Raw genomic sequence first — 25,190 nt, 5'->3', positions numbered from 1 at the left:
AGTTATCCTTCAGGGACTGCACATCGATTACAAGTGTTGGGTAAAAATTGTGCTATAATATGAACGGGTTTATGGCATAATGATGTAAGCCAGGTGTGGATGAAAATGAGTTAAGCACCATGTTATGTAGTGAACGCTGCACTCATTTGCATGGCATAGTGATATATGTCTTTATATGCACAATAGCATCACAGATGGCAGCACAAGCTCTACTTTGAAATGGTTTGTATGATATATGTTATGGCAAAATGAAGTAAGTCTTACTCGCAAAACGATTCCATGAAACAAAATGAGACATTCTGTTTATGTGTTACTGCAAAGTGAAGTAAGTGTGACTGGCACCACAATGCCATAAAACAAAATTAGATTTTCTGTTTCACCACCAGAAGTTTTCCTTTCTTTATTATTATTTTGCAGAAAAGTTTGTTTTATTTTAACAGTATAAAAACTCTTTTCAGCTAAGTTTTGTATTATAACGCTGTCTAAACCCTTTTCAGAAAAGTTTTGTATGATAATATTGTCTAGACCATTTTCAGACAAGTATTATATTATTATATTTTTGTCTAAACCATTAGCTTGATTATTTGGCAGTCGTTACTGGTGTTTGAATGAGCTTATATTTATGGTAATATGAGTAATTTAGAAAGGCTTAGAGAAATCATGAATGAAGAGGAAGAAATATTGGGTTCAGCTTCAGAATATTGTTCATCTGAATGTGAGTACAAAGAGGATAACTAATGCCAAAGGTGTGGAAGAAAATGACAGAGAGAAGATACAAGACAGGAGATGAAACTGGAAAGGAATCGAGGTGAAGCATATAGTACCAGAAAAGATGAAACAGTTTTTGCTAATATATTTTGTAATTATGGTTGCCACTGCACACTACATTGTGCTTAAAAAATAACCAAAGAAGAAAGGAAAGGAATTTTGATAATTTTAGAAAAATGGTATCTTTTAACTCTGGAAGTGCCTACCTATGTGAACTAATCAAATCAGAAACGCCTCCAGCAAGTAGACCACTAACTGGATCTTGATCTCCAAATGCCCTTTACATTTTCAGAATTATTGTCTGTAAAAAGTGTTTTCTGAGACCTTTTCGAATTTCCAACGGCAGAATGAGTCGATGTACACGAAGAGTAAAGCAAGCAGAGAGGTGCATTAGTGATTAGAGAGGTCGTCATAAACCTTCCGACAAAGCTGCGGAAGGTACAGTTCATCATACTCATTTCCGCATTAAAAGTTTTTCATATTATCAGTTGCGTTATTCTCCATTGAAAAACCCTAACAAATGTTACTGAGTCCTGAGTTGAACATCACAGTTGTGTAAAATTTATTATATAGAAAAATGTGTTTGAAGATAACATTAAACCAGTGTCAGAGCACTTGTATAGAAAGATTTTCAATCATGATTTCAATCCAAGTTCTCACCCGCCAAGAAGAGATAAGTGCACATCATGTACTTTGTACTAGAAGCAAATGTAAGTTGCTGAAGGTGAAAACAAAAAAAAAAAACAGACAGTTAGAAATGCCACATGAATTTCATTTAAGGAGAGCCAAATCTGCATGAAATTTGTTGAAAGTCCATAAGGAATGATCAAAATCCAACTCCGAAATTTTGTACACTTTTACATTAGATTTGGAAAAAGCTCTGGCCTTTTCAAGTTAACATGTTCAGTAGCACATTATAAATGCAATGTATATTGTTATAATCTTGGCTCTCACGACCTCAGAACTGACTGTTGTCATGTATGTATGGTATGAAACTGTAGCTTTGAAAGGAAAACAGGAAATTTCATTATGCATAGTGCGTCACGTAAAAGAATTGGTTTGTGCAAGAAAACACCGAACAATGTCCAGTAATGCCTGCACTGGACGAAATAGAAATTTTAAAATTGCACTTTGCTTTTGAAACATGTGACAGATCACTACTTCAGGTGGATGTTCTTGAGCATATTTTTATGACAAGTGGGCATTTGTATCTCCAAAACTCCCAAATGATGCTGATTTTTTTATCTGTGGAACTCCAGGCAGAAGGAAAAACTATCTACACACTGTCAGACTGGGGTAAAATCATTGCTCAATCACAAAGAAGGAAGCCATTTGCACTGAGGTGACAGAAGTCATATAGGATACCTCCCAATATCATGTTGGACCTCTTTTTGCTAAGCGCAGTGCAACAGTTCAACATGGCATGGACTCAACAAGTCCTTGGAAGTCCCCTGCAGGAATATTGAGTCATGCTGCCTCTATAGCCGTCCATTATTGCGAGGTAGCGTTGCTCACGTCCGTAGGTTTAACCTTAAAATACCCTACACGTGCCTCCTGGGTGGTGCTAATTGAGCAACAATGATTACAGGCAGCTAGACTATCCATAGGATCTCCTGGCAATGACATATCAACTAAATAGCAGAATCAGTTCTTTTCAGAGCTCATTAACAAGAAACATTGGACCAACTATCAGACTTCTTCAACTGAATATCGAAAGCATTAACAGGGCAAAGTGTGACTACCTGTCAAAATTTTTGCTGGACAACAATATCGATGTCGTCGCCATTCAAGAAACTCGTGTTTCCAGCGAAGAAATATTCCGAAGGCGAGGTCGAATTCCTGGATATTCTGCACTTAGTGTAACTTAGCAAGAGGTGTATGGAGTGGCTACGTATGTCCATAACAACATAAACGAAGCTTCACTGATTTCTGTAAGTGTGGAGGCAGATATACATACAGTTGTCATACAATTGCACGGCATTACTGTTACAAATGTTTACAAACCACCCAAAACAACATGGCCCAATTTTGTCCTACACACAGCAGAACATCCTGCAATTTACATAGGAGACTTCAATAGTTGCCATGAACTTTGGAAGTACTCTCAAAATGATGAAAATGGGAGCATGCTTGCAGAATGGATCGAAGAGAATAATCTTCATCTAATGTTTGATGCCAAAGATCAAGGCACTTTCAGGTCAGCTGCTTGGGACAAGGATTCAAATCCTGACTTACACTTTGTTAGCTGCAACGAAACTGGCTTTCCCATCAACACCACAAGGAAAGTGATAGATGCCTTTCCTCACAGCCAACACAGACCTGTAATAATACAAATTGGCTGCACTGTTCCTGTCATACGATCAACTCCGCTTGCTCGATGGAATTTCCAGAAAGCCCACTGGATGAAGTTTTCAACGGAACTGGATAAGACCATTCGATGGATACCTCCATCACATAATAACTATCCAGTGCAGTAACAGCAACAGCTTAAAAGTGTATGCCAAGAGGATACCGAAAAGAATATGTTCCAGGATGGAATGAGGAAAGTGAAGCACTGTACCAATACTTCCAGCAAAGTGGTGACCCAGAGATAGCTATGGAACTATTGTCCAGCTTGGACATGTCTCGGAGGCAGAAATGGGCAGAAACAGTCAAAACTATGGACTTTACCCACTCGAGCAGGAAAGCATGGAGTCTTCTGAGAAAACTGGGAGGAAGTGCACCAGCTTGCCGAAAAAATTCCGAAGTAACACCAGACCAAATTGCTTCCCACATCATTACTACCTCAAAAGTACCTCGTGACAAGAAACATACAAGACATATCAGACGACAGCTTCGTGACCTGAAAAAGAAGGCATCTCCCTCATCTGAGTATACCCATCCCTTCACAGTTTCAGACATTGACTCCGGACTGAAGGACCTCAAACCTCTTAAGGCACCTGGATTCGATGGTATCCATCCAGAATTCCTGATCCATATGGGAGGAAAAGCTAAGAAATGGCTGGCAGAATTCTTCACTGGTCAACTTCCATCTGAGTTTAAAAAGGTGAAGATAATATCTGTTCTGAAACCTGGCAAACCCAGCAACAAGGTAGAAAACTATCGCCCCATTTCCCTACTCAGCTGCTGCTACAAGCTTTTTGAAAGGCTAATATATAACAGAATAAGTTGTGCTATCTTAGAGAACGTTCTAGTTGATCAGGTAGGCTTCAGACCAGGGCGTAGCTGCTGCGACCAAGTATTGTCTCTCACATCCTTCATAGAGTCAGGATACCAAATGAAGCAGAAAACATCTGTGGCATTTGTTGATGTAACTGCCGCCTTCGACACTGTGTGGAGGGAAGGCCTTATCTACAAATATCTCCGCATCATACCCTGCAGAACAATGGCTCGACTGATTAAGTGATCAGAAGTTCCAGGTAATCACTGGAAGCAACATAAGTAAGGAGAGGAAGCTGAACAACGGATTGCCTCAAGGATCAGTTCTCTCACCCTTACTGTTCAACCTATATCTATCTGATCTACCTGACACTTCGTCCAGAAAATACTGCTATGCCGATGACCTGGCTCTAGCCGTCAAACACCAGGAAATGAAGACAACAGAAGAGATTTTAGCCAATGACCTGTCTGCATTAGACAATTACTTCAAAATCTGGAGACTCCAACCCAGTGTGAGTAAAACAGAAGCGTGTTGCTTCCATCTAAATAACCAGTTGGCGAACGTAAAACTGGAGGTAAGTTTCAGAGGCAGAATTCTTCGTCACAATTGGAACTCAAAATATCTTGGTGTCATCCTGGATCGTACACTATTCTTCAAACAACACCTTCTTAACTTAGCTCAAAAGCTGAGGACTCGAAACAACATCCTCCATAAGCTATGCGGAACTACCTGGGGATCTTCAGCAACCACCCTGCGAACTTCAGCTCTGGGCTTGGTATACTCAAGTGCTGAGTATTGTGCACCTGTTTGGATGAATAGTCATCATACAAGGCTTGTTGATACCCAGCTGAATACGACAATGCGCATAATATCTGGCACAATCAGATCTACTCCAGTTTATTGGCTTCCACTGTTAACCGGTATAATGCCTCCTGATCTACGCAGATGTACTGCCCTTATGAGAGAATTCCACAAGATCTCCAGGAATTCTAACCTACCCGTGCATGGCGACCTGCCACTTTAAAATCGCAAGAGACTGAAATCATGTCATCCAACTCTGTGCGATGCTGCTGACATGGTTGCTAAGAATTTCAAACCTCTTGAAGAATGGAAAGGTCTGTGGGAAGTAGTGACAGATGTGCACCTGCATAACATCTTCTCAGGTGCTAAACTTCCAAGTGGATTCGACTTACCACGCAAGACCTGGTCTACTCTCAACAGAATCCGTACCAGCCATGGGCGATGCAGGGATGCTCTCTTTAAGTGGAAGAAGCTGCCTGATCCAGCTTGTGACTGCAGGGCTCCATACCAGACTGTTCACCACATTGTCAGTGAATGCAGGATTTGAGCCTATCACGGCGCCAAAGAGGACTTCCTGCTAGCAACTCCAGATGCAGTGCGCTGGATTGAAGGACTGGATATTCAGTTGTAAAGACAAACTTAAGTTTCTTGTGTGTCAATATGTACATATGTATATGTAATTTCATGATATGTCTGTATTAGCCATACGCTAAATAAATAAATTGCGAATGTGTTGCTGATGCAGGATTTAGTGCATGAACTGACCACTCGATTATGCCCCATAAATGTCTGATGGGGTTCATGTCTGGTAGTATGAGTTGTCAGATCATTCGCTCAAACTGTGCGGAATGTTCTTCAAGCCAAGCGCAAAGAATTGTGGTCTAGTGACATGGCGCATTGTCAGCCATAAAAATTCCATTGTTGTTTGGCTGCAAATAGTCTTCAAGAAGCTGAACGTGACTATGTCCAGTCAATGATCGGTTCAGTTGGACCCAGTCCATTCCATGTAAACACAGCCCACAGCAGTATGAAGCCACCACCAATTTGCACAGTGCCTTGTGACAACTTGGGTCCATGGCTTCGTGTGGCCTGTGCCAGACTCGAATCCTACCGTCAGCTCTTATCAACTGAAAACGGGACTCATCCGATAAAGCCATGGTTTTCCAGTCACCTAGGGTCCAACCGATATGGCTACGAGCCCAGGAGAGATGCACTGTTGATGTCCTGCTGTTAGCCAAGGCACTCCCATCGATCATCTGTTGCCATAGCCCATTAACACCAGATTTTGCCACAGTATCCTAATGGATTTCTGTGGTTATTTGATGCAGTGTTGCTTCTCTGTTTGCACTGACAACTCTACACAAATGCCGCAGCTCTCTGTCGGTAAGTGAAGGCAATCACCCATGGTGTTGTCTGTGCTGAGAGTAATGCCTGAAATTCAATATTCTCGGCACACTCTTGACACTGTTGATCTCAGAATGTTGAATTCCCTAATAATTTCTGAAATGGAATGTCTCATGCGCCTAACTTCAACTACCTTTCTGTGTTGAAAGTCTGTTAATTCCTATTGTGCATCCATTATCACATCTGAAACCTTTTTACATTAATTACACGAGTAAAAATGACAGATCTGCCAATGCACTGCATTTTTATGCCTTGTATACGTGATACTACTGCCATCTGCATACATGCATATCACTATCCCATGACATTTTACACCTCAGTGTAGAGTAGTACAGATGAAGCAAGAAAATTTGTATTGACAGTAGGTTTGCAGAAGGCAGTAGTTAATCCCAATACGAATGAATTGCAGTGTCCAGTTTTTTGGCTACAAATTCAGTGATTGCAATATAAAAGATTTGAACCTGCAAAAAAATATTACAAGACAACTGTGCTAAAAAGGAATTTTACACCATGCATATATGAAAGGGAAAGAAGGGATGTCTAGTCGAGCTCAACATTATAAAACAGGAACCGCTCTACTGTGAAATACAACCAGCTGGTAATTTGAAGAAAAAGGACATGTTAGCCTTGTTACCATACATGCTTCCTGTTCACCATGTGTTCTTTTATTCCCTGAAATAAACTATTGAGGGCAAGGATAACTGAATGTATCTTTGTTTTAATTCAGACTGAAATTCATGCAATTTGTACACAATTATGATGTTGATGTTAATATTGCTATATGTAATTGTGCTCAGGTATTGTTAATTCAAAGTGAAATTGTTAGTCAAAATGAAATTAAATTCATAGACTTTATTAATTATGGTCATAATATTAGTATTACTACACTTAATTTATGCTCCATTATTAATAATATCCCTTACTAGGCTCAGTATCCCTATATGCACTTCATTTAGGCTTTCCTGGTTTTTCTGTACAATTTTTCACAAAATGTACAATTTCTCAAAATGAGCAGAATTGACTTACATAATTATGCCATATATCCCTTCATATGAACTGTAGTAAATGCATGAAATTAGTTGTGAAAAGTTTGTGGTTCAGGTTTAATCCACACGAAGATCTGCAGTGGCACTAACTATTGTTTTTATGAGTTGTGTGGCTAGTAGTGAAACTTAAATATGGAACAGCTAATGAAGCACACATACTCAATTGTATTGAATTGTAATGTTAGTTGGGTGGTGATCTTCCACCAATTGTCTCAAAACACACTCTGCAAAATAAGTGTACATGATTATTTTGAGAACAGGTTGTCTTGAAAATTGTAAACTTTTTACTGTGATTTGAGCAGTTAACTGTCAGTTCACCACCTTCCACAAAAAGCATAATAGAGTTGAATTATGAAGTTCAATTTGTTGCAGGAATACCCAAAAGAAACATCACAAAAGACGATATGAAATCAGGGACAAAACACTATTAGAGTTCCCATTAATATACAAAAAAACATAATCTCACCTCTACCATATTTGTAAAGATTATATAATGTTACTGACACCTAGGATAAATTTGTTTTAGGTTTGTTCAACATGTCTCCGATGCAAGAGCTGTGGTACTGAAAATGTGACTAATTTTGTGGGTAACATTCCACTCTGTAAAGCATGCTTTAAACTGCGACAGAAAGGGAACTATTGCCCTTTGTGCCAGCGTTGTTATGAAGACCATGATTATGATACCAAGGTAAGTTCCCTGTCATTAATAATAGCCTGATTTAGCAGTTAACGCTGCTTTCTTTGTGTATGTTACCAAAAAATATCCATAACATAATTTCCTGTAATTGATTACCTTATTTTCCTGTTAAGTGTAGAATACTTTTTTTTTTCAGTCAACCATTGAATGGTATTTTTCCCACTGCATATAAAAGTGTGATCGCTCACAAGCTATTAGTTTCATTCTTGTCTAATTTGTTCTCTTGGCAATTCAATTTGCCATTATATTGATTGCTGATGGCTGCATTAGATTTTGGATACCAATGCTTCTTGCTCTGTGCATAAAGTAGGAGTGTACAGCTGCTGGCAGCTGCAGTAAGTAAATAGAGTTCTCGGTCTCAATTTTTATTTCACATAAATATGCTTTTGACCAAATAGCAGTCATTATTCCTATATGATTGTGATCTGCCCTGATAGCTATGTGCGTTAGCATGACGGCACTTCCAGGATTCTGGGGGTACATCGTGAGCTGGTCAGCGTAGATGTGGTTTTTAGGCAGTTTCGAATATCTGACTAGGTAAATACCAGACTGGTACCCATGTCAGTTACATGACTCACAAAAATTTAGAAAAAACTTTCACAGACTTTCCTATTGTATAACACTAGATGCAGTCTGGTGAGGTACACAAAATTGTCAGGGGGGGGGGGGGGGGAGACATTGCCAAATCCAGTAATTGATGTGGTGACCCTGTGAAGATACAGGAAAAAGATTATTTCTTTATGACTTTGTAATCAAAATTTATTTTAATTTTTATTTCCTAATTTTTTAAATCACAGTGTTTTGTGTAAATCCCAGGAGTATAGGCGTGAGATTACCTAACAACTTACATTTTCTTTGACAAACACGTTATATTATTATCTAGTAATAACTGTGTCACATTTCTTTTGTAAAATAACTTGATGTTGTTGTGAACTGCTCTGAAACAAGCAACAGTGCTGCTCAGGAGTATTCTGAATCATCAGAACACTTATTTCTATAACACTTGGTGAAAGATTGATGTTGGACAACAATGAAAAAACCTTTTAATGAAAGTGGCTTATTTATTAGGTTTTTTAGTGTTCTGATTACTGATGTGGTAATTAAAAAAGGAGAATTATGTGCACAGTCACAAAATATGTGTGCATTCTTGCACTGTCAAACTACAATACATGCATGATCAAGTGAAAAATACATTAAAAGATGCACTATCATTTTTGTTCTCAATTTGTTAATTCACTTCCCTTTTTGCACAGTTAACAGCTAACATTATTTTTAAATTTGTCCTGTGCATGTATCAGTCAAAATGTTTTTGTAGGAAAAAAATGACCCCTCTACATCAAAAAAGCTATAGGTACAAATTTGAACAAACATACTTGTGAGTGCCAGATGAGGTTCTTCATTCATACTTCAATCACAAAACACTTCCATCACTAAACAAAAGAATCTGTAGTCTAGGTTCCTGCTTATGACACTGTTTGGTTTGTTCTTTGCCTCTCCTAATCCATGTAAAAAATATTTTATGGTGCCTTTTTGTAATCCAAAAAACCGCCTGCAGCTTAGAATTGAGTGCAAAGTAAGCGTAAGTTCTGAAAAATGTTGGTAGGTGCCGCCACAACTAACTTCTGCCATCGAATATACGTAGCGCTACACAGGCATGCTTAGCAGGCACAAAGATAAATACTGGCGCCAAAACCTCTACGTCAGTAAATAAGTTAAAACAAAAGGTAGAAGCATGTAAACATTATGCCATGTATTCTTTCGTGTTTGCTGCCTAATGAACTACGAAACTGGAGTGAGACAAGAGCAAACGTGGAAGAATATACATATTATGTCATGTTTATATTCATATTATTCTTATGCTGAATAGTGATACAGTCAGAAATGAAGCACGGCAACTGACTAGATTTTTAAATCTAAGGTGAATCTAATTTTTGTGCAGAATGTAATGTACTTAAGAGGCGTCTGCAAAGATTTTGAAATGGAGAAAAATTTTCGCTAAACTCTCGTTCAGAACATCTTCTATCATACGCAGTCTATTATTTGGTTCCTTGTTATCAAAGAAAGCTGCAGTGTAAGTAACAACAAACAGCAGTCTCTTGCCATTATTTTGCTAATGAGACAGTTCCTCTCTCTCTCTCTCTCTCTCTCTCTCTCTCTCTCTCTCTCTCTCTCTCTCTCTCTCTCTCTCTCTCTCTCTCTCTTTTTTTAAAAAAAAAATTGTAAGTGGCGGTAGCACGCACAAGAGCAAGACATGCTGCGAGCAGCAGCAGGTCGTGAACAATCATTATCAGAATGCGACATTTATGACACAGTACAATAATGCATTTTCAGCTTAGAGTGACGTAAACACATATAACAAAGAGAACGGCACTTATCAGATCGATAGCAAAATAAGCAATCGATTCAAACCAGACGAAGCACGTGAAAAAGGAAGGGTACCTGTTTAATACGGACGGAGCGCCTGGCACATAGCAATGGCTACTTGGTAAAGCTTAAGAGTTAAGCTTACGACTCGGACCAAACTATTGTAGCTGTATCTTCATCCATTCGACCTCAATTGTGTCTCATGTTACAATGGACTAACTTTGTTTCGATTTGGAAGTGCGGTCTAAAACTTTTCTCTCCCCTTGAATTTTGAGTCTCAAATTTCAGATGCGGCTTAGATTCGGGAAAATTTTTTTCCTCAATTTAGAGTCTCATTTTTCAGGTGCGGCTTAGATTCGAGTAAATACGGTAAGTGAATGTCACTAATAGTGAAAGGTGGACAGTAAATATTAGCAACATCAGGTGTAATTTCTAAAAGGAAACCAAAAGTGAAAAGTCAAATCATTTGATTACAACTGATAGAGTAAATGTAAGTAAAATGCACTATGGGAAAAAAAAAAAAAAAAAATAAAAAAAAAATATATATATATATATATATATATATTATTATGTTGTAGTGTGTGTGTGTGTGTGTGTGTGTGTGTGTGTGTGTGTGTGTGTGTGTGTGTGTGTGTGTGAGGGGGGTGGGGGTTGCATCAGAACTAAGATAAATTTTTCATTTAGTAGCAATCAATCATATCTCAATTGAGTGCTTGCTCTCAATCTTTGACTGTTACGGGGTGTTGAACTGACCAAAATTACACAGTCTTAGGACCAAAAAATACACACACCATGGAGAAATTATCCAAATGGGACAGAAATTGTTAGATATGGTGTACATGTACGGACAAAGAAATGATAGCAATTTCAAAAAAATTGGAAGGAATTTCGCAGATTGAGGAAGTCGGTAACGTGTTCATCCACCTCTGGCCCTTATGCAAGCAATTATTCAGCTTGTCGTTGTTGGCTGTCCTACTGAGGGATATGGCACTAAATTCTGTCCAGTTGGCACGTTAGATCATCAAAATCTTGAGATTGTTGGAGGGCTCTGCCTGTAATGCTCCAAATGTTCTTAGTTGGGGAGAGAGCCAGCGACCTTGCTGGCCGAGCTAGGGTTTGGCAACCAGAAGACGAGCAGTAGAAACTCTTGCAGTGTACAGGAGGGCATTATCTTGCCGAAATACAAGCCCAGGATGACTTGCCATGAAGGGTAACAAAACGGGGTAGAATGTAGTCAACGTATCGTGCTGTAGGGGTGCTGTGGATAACAACCAAACAAAATGAAAAGAAATGGCACCCTAAACCATCACTCCTGGCTGTTGGGCCGTATGGTGGTTGACAGTCGGGTTGGTATCCCACTATTGTCCAGGGCACCTTCGGACACGTATTTGCTTGTCATCGGACTAAATTCGAAGCAGGACTCATCACTGAAGACAACTCTACTCCAGTGAATGAGATTCCAGGTCAAATACGTGTCTGGAGACACCACAGACAGTGGTGGGATACCAACCTGAACCATACGGCCTGACAGCCATAAGTAACAGTCTGGGGGTGCCATTTCTTCTCATAGCAGGGCCCATTTGATTGCCATCTGCAGCACTCTTACAGCACAGCAATACATTGAAGATATTGTGCGCCATGTTCTGTTGCCATTTGTGACAAGCCATCCTGGGTGTACATTTTAGCAAGATAATGCCCACCCATAAAGGGCAAGAGTTGCTGCTGCTTGTCTTCATGCTTTCCAAACCGAACCTTGGACAGCAAGGTCACCAGATATCACCCCAACTGAAAACATTTGAAGCACTATGGGTGGAGCCCTCCAATCAGCTCGGGATTTTGATGATATTAACATGCCAGTTGGACAGAATTTGGCACAGTATCACTCAGGATGACAGCCAACAACTGAATCAATCAGTGCTTGCACAAGAGCCAGAGGGAGGCCAATATGTTGTTGACTTACTCAATTTGTGAAGCTCCTTTCCTTGAATAAATGATACAATTTTTGTGAAACTGAAATCATTTGTTTGTCTGTACATGTACATGACATCTACAGATTTCTGTCCCATTCAGGTAATTCCTTTGTAGTGCGCCCTTTCTATTTATTTTTTAAAAAGTATGCATAATTGACATATCTTGCCTTGTAACATTGGCCAACAAGTCCTTAATATATTGGTATTTTGGACATCAGGAACTGATGGTAAACTCCAGCTGTTACCTTTTCTGGGGACATGCAGCTGTATTGCATAGTTAAATGATGATGGTATCCATTCTGGAGGTAAAATAATCCACCATTTGGATCTCTGGGAAGTACTGATCAGAAGGGTGATGTGAAAAGAAATGACCTCTGTGGGTAAGAGTATGTTATATTAGATCATTTAATCAAATAGACAGGTCAGAGACATGGATAGTTTGAAGTTGGATATAATGAAACCAGTAAATGCTGTTGCAGGAAGACCATGATTTTTGGTCACATGGCTACAGGTTTATGAACACGAGATCATATAGGGGTAATACAGGAGTAAGGATAGTGAATGTGAGTACACTATCACAAACAGTGAAGTCAACAAATCATCATAGATGAGATACACACAAAGCCACAACCCACCACAGTATTGAATGCATACCAGCTCTGCAGATGATGAAGTGTCTGACGAGATTAAATGAACTATACAGTATATTAAGCGAGGCGTAACTTTGTTATGAGGGACTAGAATTAAATAGTAAGAAAAGATGAAAATGAAAAAAAAAAGCTGGAGAATGTGGACTGGAGGAAAGGAATGAAATTGGAAACTGCCCAGTAGAATTTTGCACAGAGCACAATTGCATATATGCAAATACTTGGTGTAAGACTCATAAAAAGTCAGTGCAGATGAGTATGAAGAACAGGCCTGTAATGTTCGCATACAGTAGTAATAGTGTCCTGCTTGACACAGTGAAGTCATTCAGATATCTGGGCGTAACGTTGAAAAGCGATATGAAGTGGAACGAACATGAGAACTGTGGTAGGGAAGGCAAATGATCAACTTCAGTTTATTGGGAGAATTTTAGGAAAGTGTGGATCAACTGGAAAGGAGACCACATACGGGACGACGGTGCGACCTATTCTTGAGTACTGCTAAAGTGTTTGGGATCCATGCGGATCAGACTGAAGGAAGACATGAAGCAATTCAGAGCTGCTAGATTTGTTACCGGTAGGTTCGAGCAACATGTAAGTGTTACAGAGGTGTTTTGGGAACTCAAATGAGAATCCCTGGAGGGCAAGTGACATGATTTTCGAGAAACATTATTGAGAAAATTTAGAGAACAGACGATTGAAGATGACTGCCGAACAGTTCTACTGCTGCCAACATATATTGCGCATAAAGGCCTCAGAGATAAAATTCGAGAAATTATGGGTCGTATGGCGGCATATAGGCAGTCATTTTTCCCTCACTCTATTTGCGAATGGATCAGGAAACGAAATGACTAGTAGTGGTACAGTGTACTCTCCACCATGCACTGTATTGTGGCTTGCAGAGTATCTTTGTAGATGTAGATAAAGAAGATTGTGTATGTAAAAGGCATCTGGAGACAACAGAAAACACAGTTTGCATTATTAAGTGATATTGTCAGCAAACATAGTTAAATAAAACATGCGATCGTGACTATTATTTGTGGGCAAAAGTGTGAACAGCAACCATAACAACATGTAGGTGTTTGGAACTGAAGAACTGTCTTTTACAAGGGAACAGCGTGTACTATGTTGTAGTAAGGACAGTGTAAGTAAAAGACTGATACACATGACTGATTCTGTGTTCATTTTATACGGCACCAAACAAACATTTTTTGAATGTGTTTATACAGGGTCTCTCTCCCGAGAGTCTTCAGACACATTTTCTGTGGTATATCTGCAGATATTTGCAATTTTGTTTGTGTGTAGCTGGAGTCAGCCCTAACAAATACAGCTCATCACATCTATTATACAACACCCAGTGTCAACGGAAAGTGTCAGTTTGTTTCCTGTTACAAACAAAATTATTTTTAAAGCTGAATTTTATGTGCTCATTTGATACAGTGGTCCCAAATTAGTCAAGAGTGATATTTTTTCATCAATATCAATTAATAGGGACAGTAAAACACAAAGAATAGCCAGTACTCGAGGAGTGACTGAGCAACAGCACTGCTGCATGGCAGTAGCAGTTGGCACTGGCCAGGGAGTTATGGTCACTACTGAAGTACTGATTATTCTTCGTGTTTTACTGACCCTGTTAATACATACTGACAAGACAAATATTGTGTTTGACTAATTTGGGACCACTCTACTGAATGAGCACATAAAATTCCACTTTAATAATCAATTTGTTTGTAAAGGGAAACAAACTGACACTTCCATATCTCTCTGGGCATTGCTTGAAAGGCATGGTGAGAAGTGTTTGTTTGGGCTGACTCCAGCAGCAGCAGCAGCTGCTGCTGCTGCTGCTGCTACTACTACTACTACTACTACTACTACTACTACTACTCGGCTCTGCAGCCCTTGAAGGGCCTTGGCCTGCATCATAATATCCTGGCACTCTATCTGGTACATGGCTTTCAGTATCCATCCTCTGACACCCAACTTTTTCATGTCTCCTTCAATTCCATCCACCCATCTCTTTCTGGGATGTCCCATCCATTGTGTGCCCCCAGCCTAGCCATCAAAAATCTTACATGTTCTATTTTCCTCCATTCTGACCATGGGTTCTGCCCATAGCAGTCTTCTTATTTTAATGGTAGTAACAATTTCAGGTTTTTCAAAAAGTTGTTCTAATTCCACATCCGTACGGATGCGCCAACCTTCTTGATCGTATATTGGGCTGTATATTTTACACAGATCCTTTCTCTCCCAAATGCTAAGGATCCTTTCCTCATTTGCAGTCATGGTCCATGCCTCGGCACCATACATAACAACTGGTCTTATAATGAGGATTTTATATTTCCGTGATAGAAGTGAGCTGCTAAGCATGGGTAGTGTGGCAAAGTAGCATCTGTTGCGTGCTGGTGTTCTAGCTTTCACCTCGCTGCTGATGTCATTTGTCTCTGTGATAGTCGATCCGAGTTACTTGAAGTCTCTCACCCTTTCAGGGTTGTCTACAGAGTAAGTTCCATTTCTATTTCTATCCACAGTAGCGCTACGATCGCAGTTTCGAGCATGCACGGCAGTTACTCTGACTCTAGGAGAAGACATGTACGCCATTTTCAGATCGCTGCTTTGTAGTGCTTCTTTATAATGTCAGCCGCCACATGTGAAATCAAATCTGTGATTCATTTTCTAAATGCAAAGAAAGTTAAACTGAAAGAAATTCATTGGCAAATCTGTGAGGTTTACGGACAAAATGCTATGAGTTCAAATGGTTCAAATGGCTCTGAGCACTATGGGACTTAACATCTGAGATCATCAGTCCCCTAGAACTTAGAACTACTTAAACCTAACTAACCTAAGGACATCACATACATCCATGCCCTAGGCAGGATTCGAACCTGCGACCGTAGCGGTCGCGCGGCTCCAGACTGAAGCGCCTACATCCACTCGGCCACACCAGCCGGCCTGCTATGAGTGATTCAATGGTTAGAAGATGGGTCAGACTGTTCAATGAAGGACGTGATCAAGTGCACGATGAATAACAATGATGATGATGATGATGATGATGATGATGATGATGATGATGATGATTGGCTTGTGGGGCGCTCAACAGCGCGGTTATCAGTGCCCATACAATGAAGAACGAAGTGGACGTCCGTCTGTGGTTACTGATGAACAGGTTCACACAATTGAAGAGGAGATTAAGCATAACCATAAGTTTACACTTAGTGCCCTTGCTATGGAAGTCCCACAAATGTCACGATCACTAATTCATGAAATTGTTACTGAAAAACTGAAATTTTGAAAACTTTGCTCATGTTGGGTACCCAAAATTCTTACTGAACAACACAAAAAACAATGGATGGGCAGTGCACTTCAGTTTTTGACACACTACAATGAAGAAGGCAATGGTTTTCTTTCTCGGATAGTCACAGGGGGTGAAACTTGGGTATTGTACGACACCCCTGAAACAAAACTGCAATCAGTGGAATGGAGGCACACTTCATCCCCAACGAAGGTTAAGCCCAAGCAAATCTTGACACCACGAAAAGTCATGTGTACCGTTTTTTTTTTGGGACAGAAAAGGCATTTTGCTGATTGATTTCTTACCACGAAGCCAAACAATCAATGCACATTGTTACTGTGAGACCATTAAGAAATTGTGCTGCGCAATACAGAACAGCCGCTTAGGATTACTGTCAAAAGGTGTTGTTTTTTTCCACTGTAATGCCCGACCCCACACAGCGAATTTGACCAAACAACTCTTACAGGAATTTCACTGGAACGCGTTTGATCATCCTCCATACAGCCCGTACCTCACTCCTGTCGACTTTCATCTCTTATTACACCTAAAATCTGTCCTTGGTGGTCAACACTTCAGCAGTGATGACGAGCTGAAAGAACACGTTACCACGTGGCCGAATACATAGGCGGCAACCTTCTATGAAGAGGGAATACAGAAACATGTGCCATGCTATGTCAAGTGCCTACAAAATTTCGGAAGCTATGTAGAAAATTAGTTTAACAGTTGTAGATATTTGTACAATAAATATTTTTTCTGTATCTGTACACATTTGTTTTATATAACCAAACGGAACTTACTTTGTGGGCATACCTCATATTTGGTCTTTCCCTTGCACCTCTCTCCATTTGTTGATAGGCATCAGCCAGCACAGCAGTGTTTCGTGCAAGTAATGCCACATCATCTGTGTAGGCTAGGTACTGCAATGAACGATTAAAAATGGTTCCTACTCTATTTATCTCTATCTGACTTAGACTTTTTCTAGGCAGAGGTTGAGTAGCAGTGAGGAGATATTGTCACCGTGTGTCAGTCCCTTTTTTTGCTTCCACATCTCTGGAGATTCAGCCCTGTATTTTTACTTTACAGTTGGTTTCACTGAGGGTCATCATAGTAAGTTTAATGAGCTTCTTAGGTATCCCAGCTTCTTCCATCACATTCAGCAATGTCATTCTTGAGATGCTATCATAGGCTTATGTAAAATCAGTATGAAGCTGATGCATGTTTACTTGATGTTCATAACATGTTTCAAGTAGTATGTGTAACGTGAATATTTGGTCAGTTGTTGACCTATTTCTTCTAAAGCCACTCTGATGGTGTCCAATTCTGTCATCCAGATAGGGAGTAAGCCTCCAAGTTAGGATCGTGGAGAACAATTTATAGGTAGTATTTAGCAAGGATATTCCTCGGTAATTCTGGCAGTTTAATTCATCTCCTTTTTTATGTATGAGGCACACAATAGCTGTTTTCTACTCCATTTGCATGCTCTCCTCCTGCCAGATGTTCAGTATTACTTTATGTATTGCTTTCCACAATGCTTCCCCACCATATTTGAGAAATTCCGCCTGAATCTGATCTCCTGGTGCCCTATTATTTTTTAATGTCTTAATGGCTTGTATCACTTTCTCCAGTGCAGGTTCTTGTGTTACAACGTCTGGTCCGTAATAAGTTTTCCCCCCAGTTCTTCTTATTCTAATCCTACTTCCGGGTTCAGTAGCTTTTGGAAGTATTCTGCCCATCTGCCAAGTGTTTTATTACTCTCCCCTATCAAATTCCCGTCTTTATTTCTGCATACATTTGTTCTGGCTTGAAACCCAACCTTTTCTTCTTTAATCTTTTGGTACATTTCACGTACTTTGCTTCTCTTCTCCTAGCTGTTCAGTTTCTTCCATTTTTCTTTTCTAGTGCTCTTTTCTTCTTTCTGCAAACCCTTTTAGCTCCAAGGCACTTCTCATTATATTCATTCAGATTTGCTCTAGTTCTTCCCGGAAATAATTTTGTTCATGCTGTGTTACACTCCTCAAGTCTTCTCATACACTCTTCATTCAACCAATCTGCCTTCCTTTGAACCCGTACATGTCCCAAAACCTCCCCAGCTGCCTTGAAGATTGCAGTCTTACATTGTTTCCACATTATTTCTATATGTTGATTTTATGTGTCAGTATCGTTCTAAAGCCCCTCTTCTATTTTCATCTGATATGCTCTCCGTATTTCTTCTGACTTTAGTTTCTTAATGTCAAAACTTTTCTGTTTGTGGCCTTTTTGTTTACTCAGTAGCCAAATCCTTTGCCTGTACTTAATTCTCACTGAATTGCAGTTAGCTCTACATGGGCTCATGACATCCATGATGTCTGATCCATGCCTTTAGTCAATCAATATATGGTCTATCTGATTTCTAGTTTGTCCATCTGGTGACATGCATGTTTTTTTGTGTGTCTTTTTATGTGGAAAACATGTACTGCTGACAGTCATGTTTTTACTTATAGCAAAATCCAAACCACTAATTCCATTGTCATTTGATATTTCATGGAGGCAATGTCTTCCTATAGTTGCCTCTTCTTTTCCTGTTTTTGCATTCAAGTCTCCTATTAAACTCTTAATATCATGTTTAGGAGCCTGATCATACAACTGCTCTACCTTTCTATAAAACTCATCCTGTTGTTCATCTGCCTCGTCTGTGGGTGCATGTATATTTACAATTGTTATTTGAAAAATTTTCCCCTTATCTTAATATGGACATCCGTTCATTGATTGGTTCGAAGTGCATTACAGCATGTTTCAGTCCTTTAGCAACTACAAAACCTGTACCAAAGGTATATGTCCTCCCGCCACTATAGATGATTGTGAAATTTCCGGAGTCCATTGTGTCACTTCCCTTCCACCTAATTTACTGGAGAGACAATAGTAGTATACCGTAGTTGTTTACTTGCATTAGCAGCTGCCATAGGGCTCCAGCTTGGTACACGCTCCGCACATTCCATGTTCATATGTACATATCTCTTATCCTTTTTTTGTTTGATGAGGTCATCATCAAAATATCTGTTCGGCTTATTCCTTTGTTAGCATTTGCAGCAAGTGATTTTTACAGGGGAAGATTGTTAACTTTCCACCCAACCATTTGAGGGGTTACTCCTTGCAGCTCGCCGGGTAGCTGGTTCCATTTTCAGAGGAACATCCTTAGCCTTTGTAGATCCTTCTACTGACTGCAAGGCAGCATTTGATGGTTGGGGCTTCTCTGCCTTTCATCCAAGCCATTGGCCCTCATACCTGGAGGACGTTCACCTATCCGCCACTTGGGGAGGCACGCGATGGGGGACCAGCAACCCCACACGGGTGGCTCCAGCTACACATTGCAAAAAAACAAAATTGCAAATATCACCAAAACACCAGAGAAAATGCACTCGAGACCCTGTATTGTAAGGATGACATGAGGGTATCATATGTACTACATAAATATATAGTAACAGCTGTTTTCTGATGAACTATAGGAATACAAATGAGCAGATATTTTTAGAATTTTTTTTATCACGGTTGTCTGACAATCCTTGTTCTTGTATTGTCATATATGTGATCTTTGTTATACAGATCGTTCATTCACATGTATCTTTTCTAGGTGTTCCAATTTTCAGAAATGTGAGTGTCTTATTTTGTGAGGCATTGAACTTGATGAGAGAAAAAATCATTCTGAGCTTGTAGTATGCTGTCCCAGATTCCAGGAACATTCAGTGCGCTTAAACAGTATATAGGTAGGACTGGGGAGATAGAGTATCAGCAGGTGTTACTGCACTCGACAGATTTTATCTGTCTGCTCTGCATTCAAAAATTATATAAATTGTTATGGTGTACCAATGTAACATGATATTATGAGCACCAGTTTGAAGACAGGTAGATATTGATGATAAGCTATTTTACCAGTCCACTTCCTAATTAGTGAATTTGTCACTGCTACAAAAATCAATATTTATTATTTTATTTCGTTCTATAAGGGTTTTGTTTGTGTAGAACCATGTGTGTTGTGCTACTGTCATCTTGCAACATAGTGTTCAGATATTTAACTTTTTGTTATGCTTTATGCTCTGTTCTGTATGTAATATGTGATACTGTCTTACCCTAGATGATGGAGTGCGTGAAATGCAATTGCTGGGTCCATTCAAGATGTGAAGGACTTTCAGATGAAAAATATCATATACTCAGCTACCTTCCAGATACTGTAGAATTTATTTGCAGGTAAGTTTGCAATTTGAAATAGTAACAGTAATTCTGTGAAAATTATTTAACGAAAGGACTTAAACTGTTTTGTTTGTGTCTGTGTTTGGTATCTGGAGAAAAGGGAATGCATTTATCTGGTTAAGTTTTGGATTGAAGACAAGGAAAATTTGCTTTATCATAGCAATCTCTCTCTCTCTCTCTCTCTCTCTCTCTCTCTCTCTCTCTCTCTCTCTCACACACACACACACACACACACACACACACACACACACACACACACACACACCTTATTTATTTATTTTTTTCCCCTACTCAAAATTTGTCGTTACTGATTGGTATGGTCAAGCAAATTCTCATTGTCTTCAATCCATGCACACGCGACATTTCAGTCCAGTAATGGTCTCACTTTTCATCACCATTTTCGGCAAATTTTGGATCGCACTATACAGTTTTGTGTTGTACATTTTTCCTAGGAATTTATGGAAAGGAAGTCCATACATACTCAACTGTACCAGATTTCTTCCTTAAAGAAGGATTCTTAGTGTCCAAATATATTGATCTTCTGTTAGCACTCAATGAAATTATCACAATTGGAGACTTATTCTTCATTACCAGGCAATATTGATTTCCACTGTGATTTTTAGATCTTTTTGTCATTTTTACTTTGCATATAGTTGTGATATTGCTACATATCATTCCCTGATGAAAATTTCTCAATATTGTCTTTGTCTGGTGGTGTTGCTTCCAAGTGCAGTTCTTTATTCTGTTTCATTCACAGATATTTTTCTGTAGGATCTCGCTTTGCTGCTGGATAATGGAGTGTGAAATGTGTAGTAGCTGATTCCCTTTAATTTGACACAGGGTTATTGCTTTTATGGTAATTTTTTCATATATTTTGAAAATAATTAGGCCCATGGTGCTTCCTCATGTGCAGTGTTAGGTTTTAAAAACATCACTGTGTACTGTTGTCCACTTAATGCTTTGCGTCTAAGGAAAGTTTGTCCATGTGCTTTTTCATTTTCGTGATTTTGGCTGTACAAAATACAAACAAAATTACAATGCTTTTTCAGTTTCACAAGTATACTAGGGACCAGAAAAATTCTCATTTGTGATAAATGTGAATTTAGATGCAAATTTTACCTCAAAATGCGAACTTAACTAATAAATGCTATTTCACAGCAAATTGTATCTAGATGCACTATTTTATCAGAAGTAGATTGAAATAGCTTTATTTTCTGCATGTAAATATAAAAAAAAGTAACAAACATTTGGTTACTGGTATTGCACAACATACGGTGAATCTCTATTTGAAAGGAGAATGTGCATAAAAACATATTTTCAAAATAACAAAACACACCGTGGCACGAACACAGCGACATCAGTGTGCTTGCTCTCATAAATTACGCTCTGGTGGCACGTCAGCCATGAGCAGTGTGATTGAATTGTGTCTCCGTGGTACATGCCTTATTTCAAGTTGTATTTAAAAATCAAAACAGATATGGTTAATCATAGTGGCTCCACCTCTCAGGGACTTGTGGAGAGTTGTATTAATTTTAGTAATTCACATGGAATCAACTTTAGCTTATTGGACACTTAAAATTATCGTTACATCACAAACAGTGACAGCAGTGAAGATCCGCGATATCTTTCAAAATATTCCTTGTGGGGCTATTGCAATTGGGGCCTCTAAGACTTTAGCAGACTCTACCATATCTCGTGTTTGAGTCATACGTCAGTCTTTTCATATCACATGAATTTCATCTGAAGTATTATTTCTTTCAACAAAGTATAGTGTTTTCATCCAAGAAAGGTACATTTTGGCTTGACACACAGCATCACAGTTGATTTAAAGGATATAAATTTGGCGAAGAGCAATCTATGTATTAAAGACACTAATTTGTATCATCTAGATTCAATTACTTTTTTAACATTCTAAGCAGTATATTTGTCTACACAGAATGATTTCCAGCACAAGTGATCCATACAAAGTGTGAACTGTAAGTATTGTCATCATTATGGAAAATGTTTCTTCTACAGTATCTCCTACATCAGTCAGTGTTGCTCGACAAACAAATTATGGCAGCTGTAATAGGTACTACATGCAAGTGGGCTGTGAGCGGTGATGTCACAGGCAAGTCGCGCTACAGAGAAGCCCCCAAAAATGTGGCATACAAGAATACAAATTTACAACTCATAGTAGAATAAACACACACACACACACACACACACACACACACACACACACACTGTCTTTCTCATTCGTAGTAGCATAGGCTCACAGACTGACTGGATACCGTCGCCTATCTACCAAGAAAATTGATTTTCGATGAAATGTGAAAGTTAGAAACCTATCATTTTTTAAATGCGTGATAGATAATTTTATTCAGTACACATTTCAAAGATTGGTCTATCCACTCACACACTTGAGACAAGCTGGCATGCTTAACACTTCGTGTAGGTGTTAACTGCTGAGCTTCTTTTGTTAGCCATTGTGTGTACATATTTTTAAGTCTGTCGTTAAATGGTTTTTTTGAAACAGACATCTAATGGCTGTTAAATTGATGTCATCCCTCCTGGAATTACAGCTAAATCTGTTCTACTCTCTACTGATTTCCTCTTTACAGCTGGGTAGTATGACTAGCATATGAATCTGGTACCAGCATGTTTGGCAAACCTAGCTAGGCATCAGTACGATGTTGTTATACAAGTTTAATCCACTCTAAACCAAGTCCTCTGTGAACCAGCCATTAATTAGCATGTACAATAACACATTCTGGAAATACCTCGGACTTAGGTAACTTCTTGCATTTAAAAACATTGAATTGTGGCAGTTTGTGGCCATTGGCTGTGCAGGCAAGCATGACAGACGTGCGCTGCATTTCAGCACCTACAGAGATTATCTTGACATCTTTGTTCTCCAGTTGCTTCTAGGATGTAATTTCTTGGCATATCGAAATATACCAGAGTTTGGTCCACATTACCTATCTGACTAAGAAGATAATGGAAGCTCCATATAGGAATACCAACAATGTAGGAAAAGATAGATTGCTGTGTACAGTCAACAAAACAGAAACACACATAGTTCATACACACAAGAATGCTCACCTCACACACACGACTGCCATCTGAGGCAGCTTGGGCCAGAATGCCATTAGACTTTGCCTCGAGTCTTAGCCACAGCTACATTTTTGGACACCAAAAATTAGAAATAAGGTTGGCTTGCATTTGGGAAAATACAGTATATAAAAAATGACAACAGATGAGGTGTTATCTTTAAGATACAAACCACTGCACTTCTGGAGTTGGTGGTCACGTGTGCATGAGGTTTGCTTTCTTGTGTTTATGAACAGTGTGTTTTTCTCCTTTGCTGATGAAGGCTGTGGCCGAAAGCTTTGTGTAAGTGTCTTTTATTTGTACCTGTCTGCCACTTAACGTGTCTTCTTCATGGAGAGTAGCAATCTGTCTCTTCCTAAATTGTTGACGAGGAAGATAATTATTTTTGGTGCACCTTCTGATTATGAAATGTTGAAATTCAACGAGTTTTTCCTCATAGTTTTCTGGCAGCTTCTGTGCAATTGAAATGTGCCTACGAAGAGAAAATCCTCAATTTTTTATGATTCAGGCAACCCAATTGCGGATTCCTTTGAAATTCATGATTTTCTGCTATTGAGCAACTCCGTGTACTTTCACTTGGATAATTTCTGCATTCATGGGTAAGCACGTCTGTCAGTGTTACCTAACAGGATCATTCAGCACAACTTCTAATGTATAACACCAGCCATCACTTCTCTTTTCAACTTCACAGTATAATGAACATGTTTAATCATGGTAGACTAAAACCTGGCACTTTACAAAAGTACTAAAGTAGCCTGAAGCAAGGGGTGAAATCCAAATGTATTGTCTCAAAATGTTGAGCAAGCACTGCTCTCATTCTCCTAGGGGTCAATGGAAAAAACAAGAGAGGAGGGGGAGTGATGCAGTGGGAAAGTTTCACTCATTGCATGCAGTGTGTATAACATATGATTCATGTCAGTCATGTGCTATAGTAGAAGTCTCTCATGGAAGTAACAAGGTTATGTAAAAGCTTGTTTATAAGGACCCTCTTGTTCAGATGTGGAAATTATTGGTACTCACGAATATGAAATTAATTTAAGGCAGTGAAACATTTCTTATTGTTACATCATGAATATTAGCAGCATTAAGAAATGGCTCAATGTGCATCAGTGTGTGCCGGCACCTTCCGAATGGAACTGGAGCTGTTGAAATGCAAAACTGCGCTTACCATGCTTGCCAACTTCTGCAGGTTTCTTAAAAACATCTGTTTTGATATATATTTTTGTGTGTGGGGGGGGGGGTTGGGGGGGGGGGGGAGAGTCGTGCGTATAGAGGGGTTCATTTGTGTATTGCTATAAATATTTGAAAAATTGCTAAATTTAAAGATGAGCTATATTAAATTTGAATTTCCTCCCTGATAAAAAATACTTAGCATTCAATACTCAAAGTATTAAGACAATGGCTTCTGTGGCAAAATAACTGCTTGCAGAGGCTTCTAGTGGCATTTTTCAGAACTTCCTTCGACTTTGCCTTGAGTCTAAGCTGCAGATACATTTTTGGACCATGAAAATTGCAAATAATGTCAGCTTGCATTTGGGTAAATACATTACATAAAAATGACCACAGATTGTATCTTTAAGATACAAACCACTGTGTGATTATAAAAGGCCTAGTCAGAATTAAAATGGTTTACACAACAGAAAAAGCAATTAAGTATACAAACAGAGTTGTGAGCACATACAGACCAAATTAATAAAAATAGTAGGGAAGTAACAGGGCCATAAAACAGA

The 25,190-nt window shown here is 39.1% G+C and overlaps 1 protein-coding gene across 1 annotated transcript in view; it reads left to right on the top strand.

Moving 5' to 3' along the window:
* LOC124555974 (histone-lysine N-methyltransferase trithorax) overlaps nucleotides 1-25,190 on the top strand; it is a 220,142-nt gene that overhangs the window by 152,053 nt on the left and 42,899 nt on the right. The window contains exons 10-11 of the mRNA XM_047130020.1: nucleotides 7,706-7,867; nucleotides 20,252-20,364. Coding sequence (XP_046985976.1) covers nucleotides 7,706-7,867; nucleotides 20,252-20,364 — 275 coding nt within the window. The remainder of the gene's footprint in view (nucleotides 1-7,705; nucleotides 7,868-20,251; nucleotides 20,365-25,190) is intronic.

Source organism: Schistocerca americana, chromosome X (assembly GCF_021461395.2).
Source record: "Schistocerca americana isolate TAMUIC-IGC-003095 chromosome X, iqSchAmer2.1, whole genome shotgun sequence".
NCBI lineage: Eukaryota > Metazoa > Arthropoda > Insecta > Orthoptera > Acrididae > Schistocerca > Schistocerca americana.
This window is presented reverse-complemented; position numbering and strand designations above follow the sequence as displayed.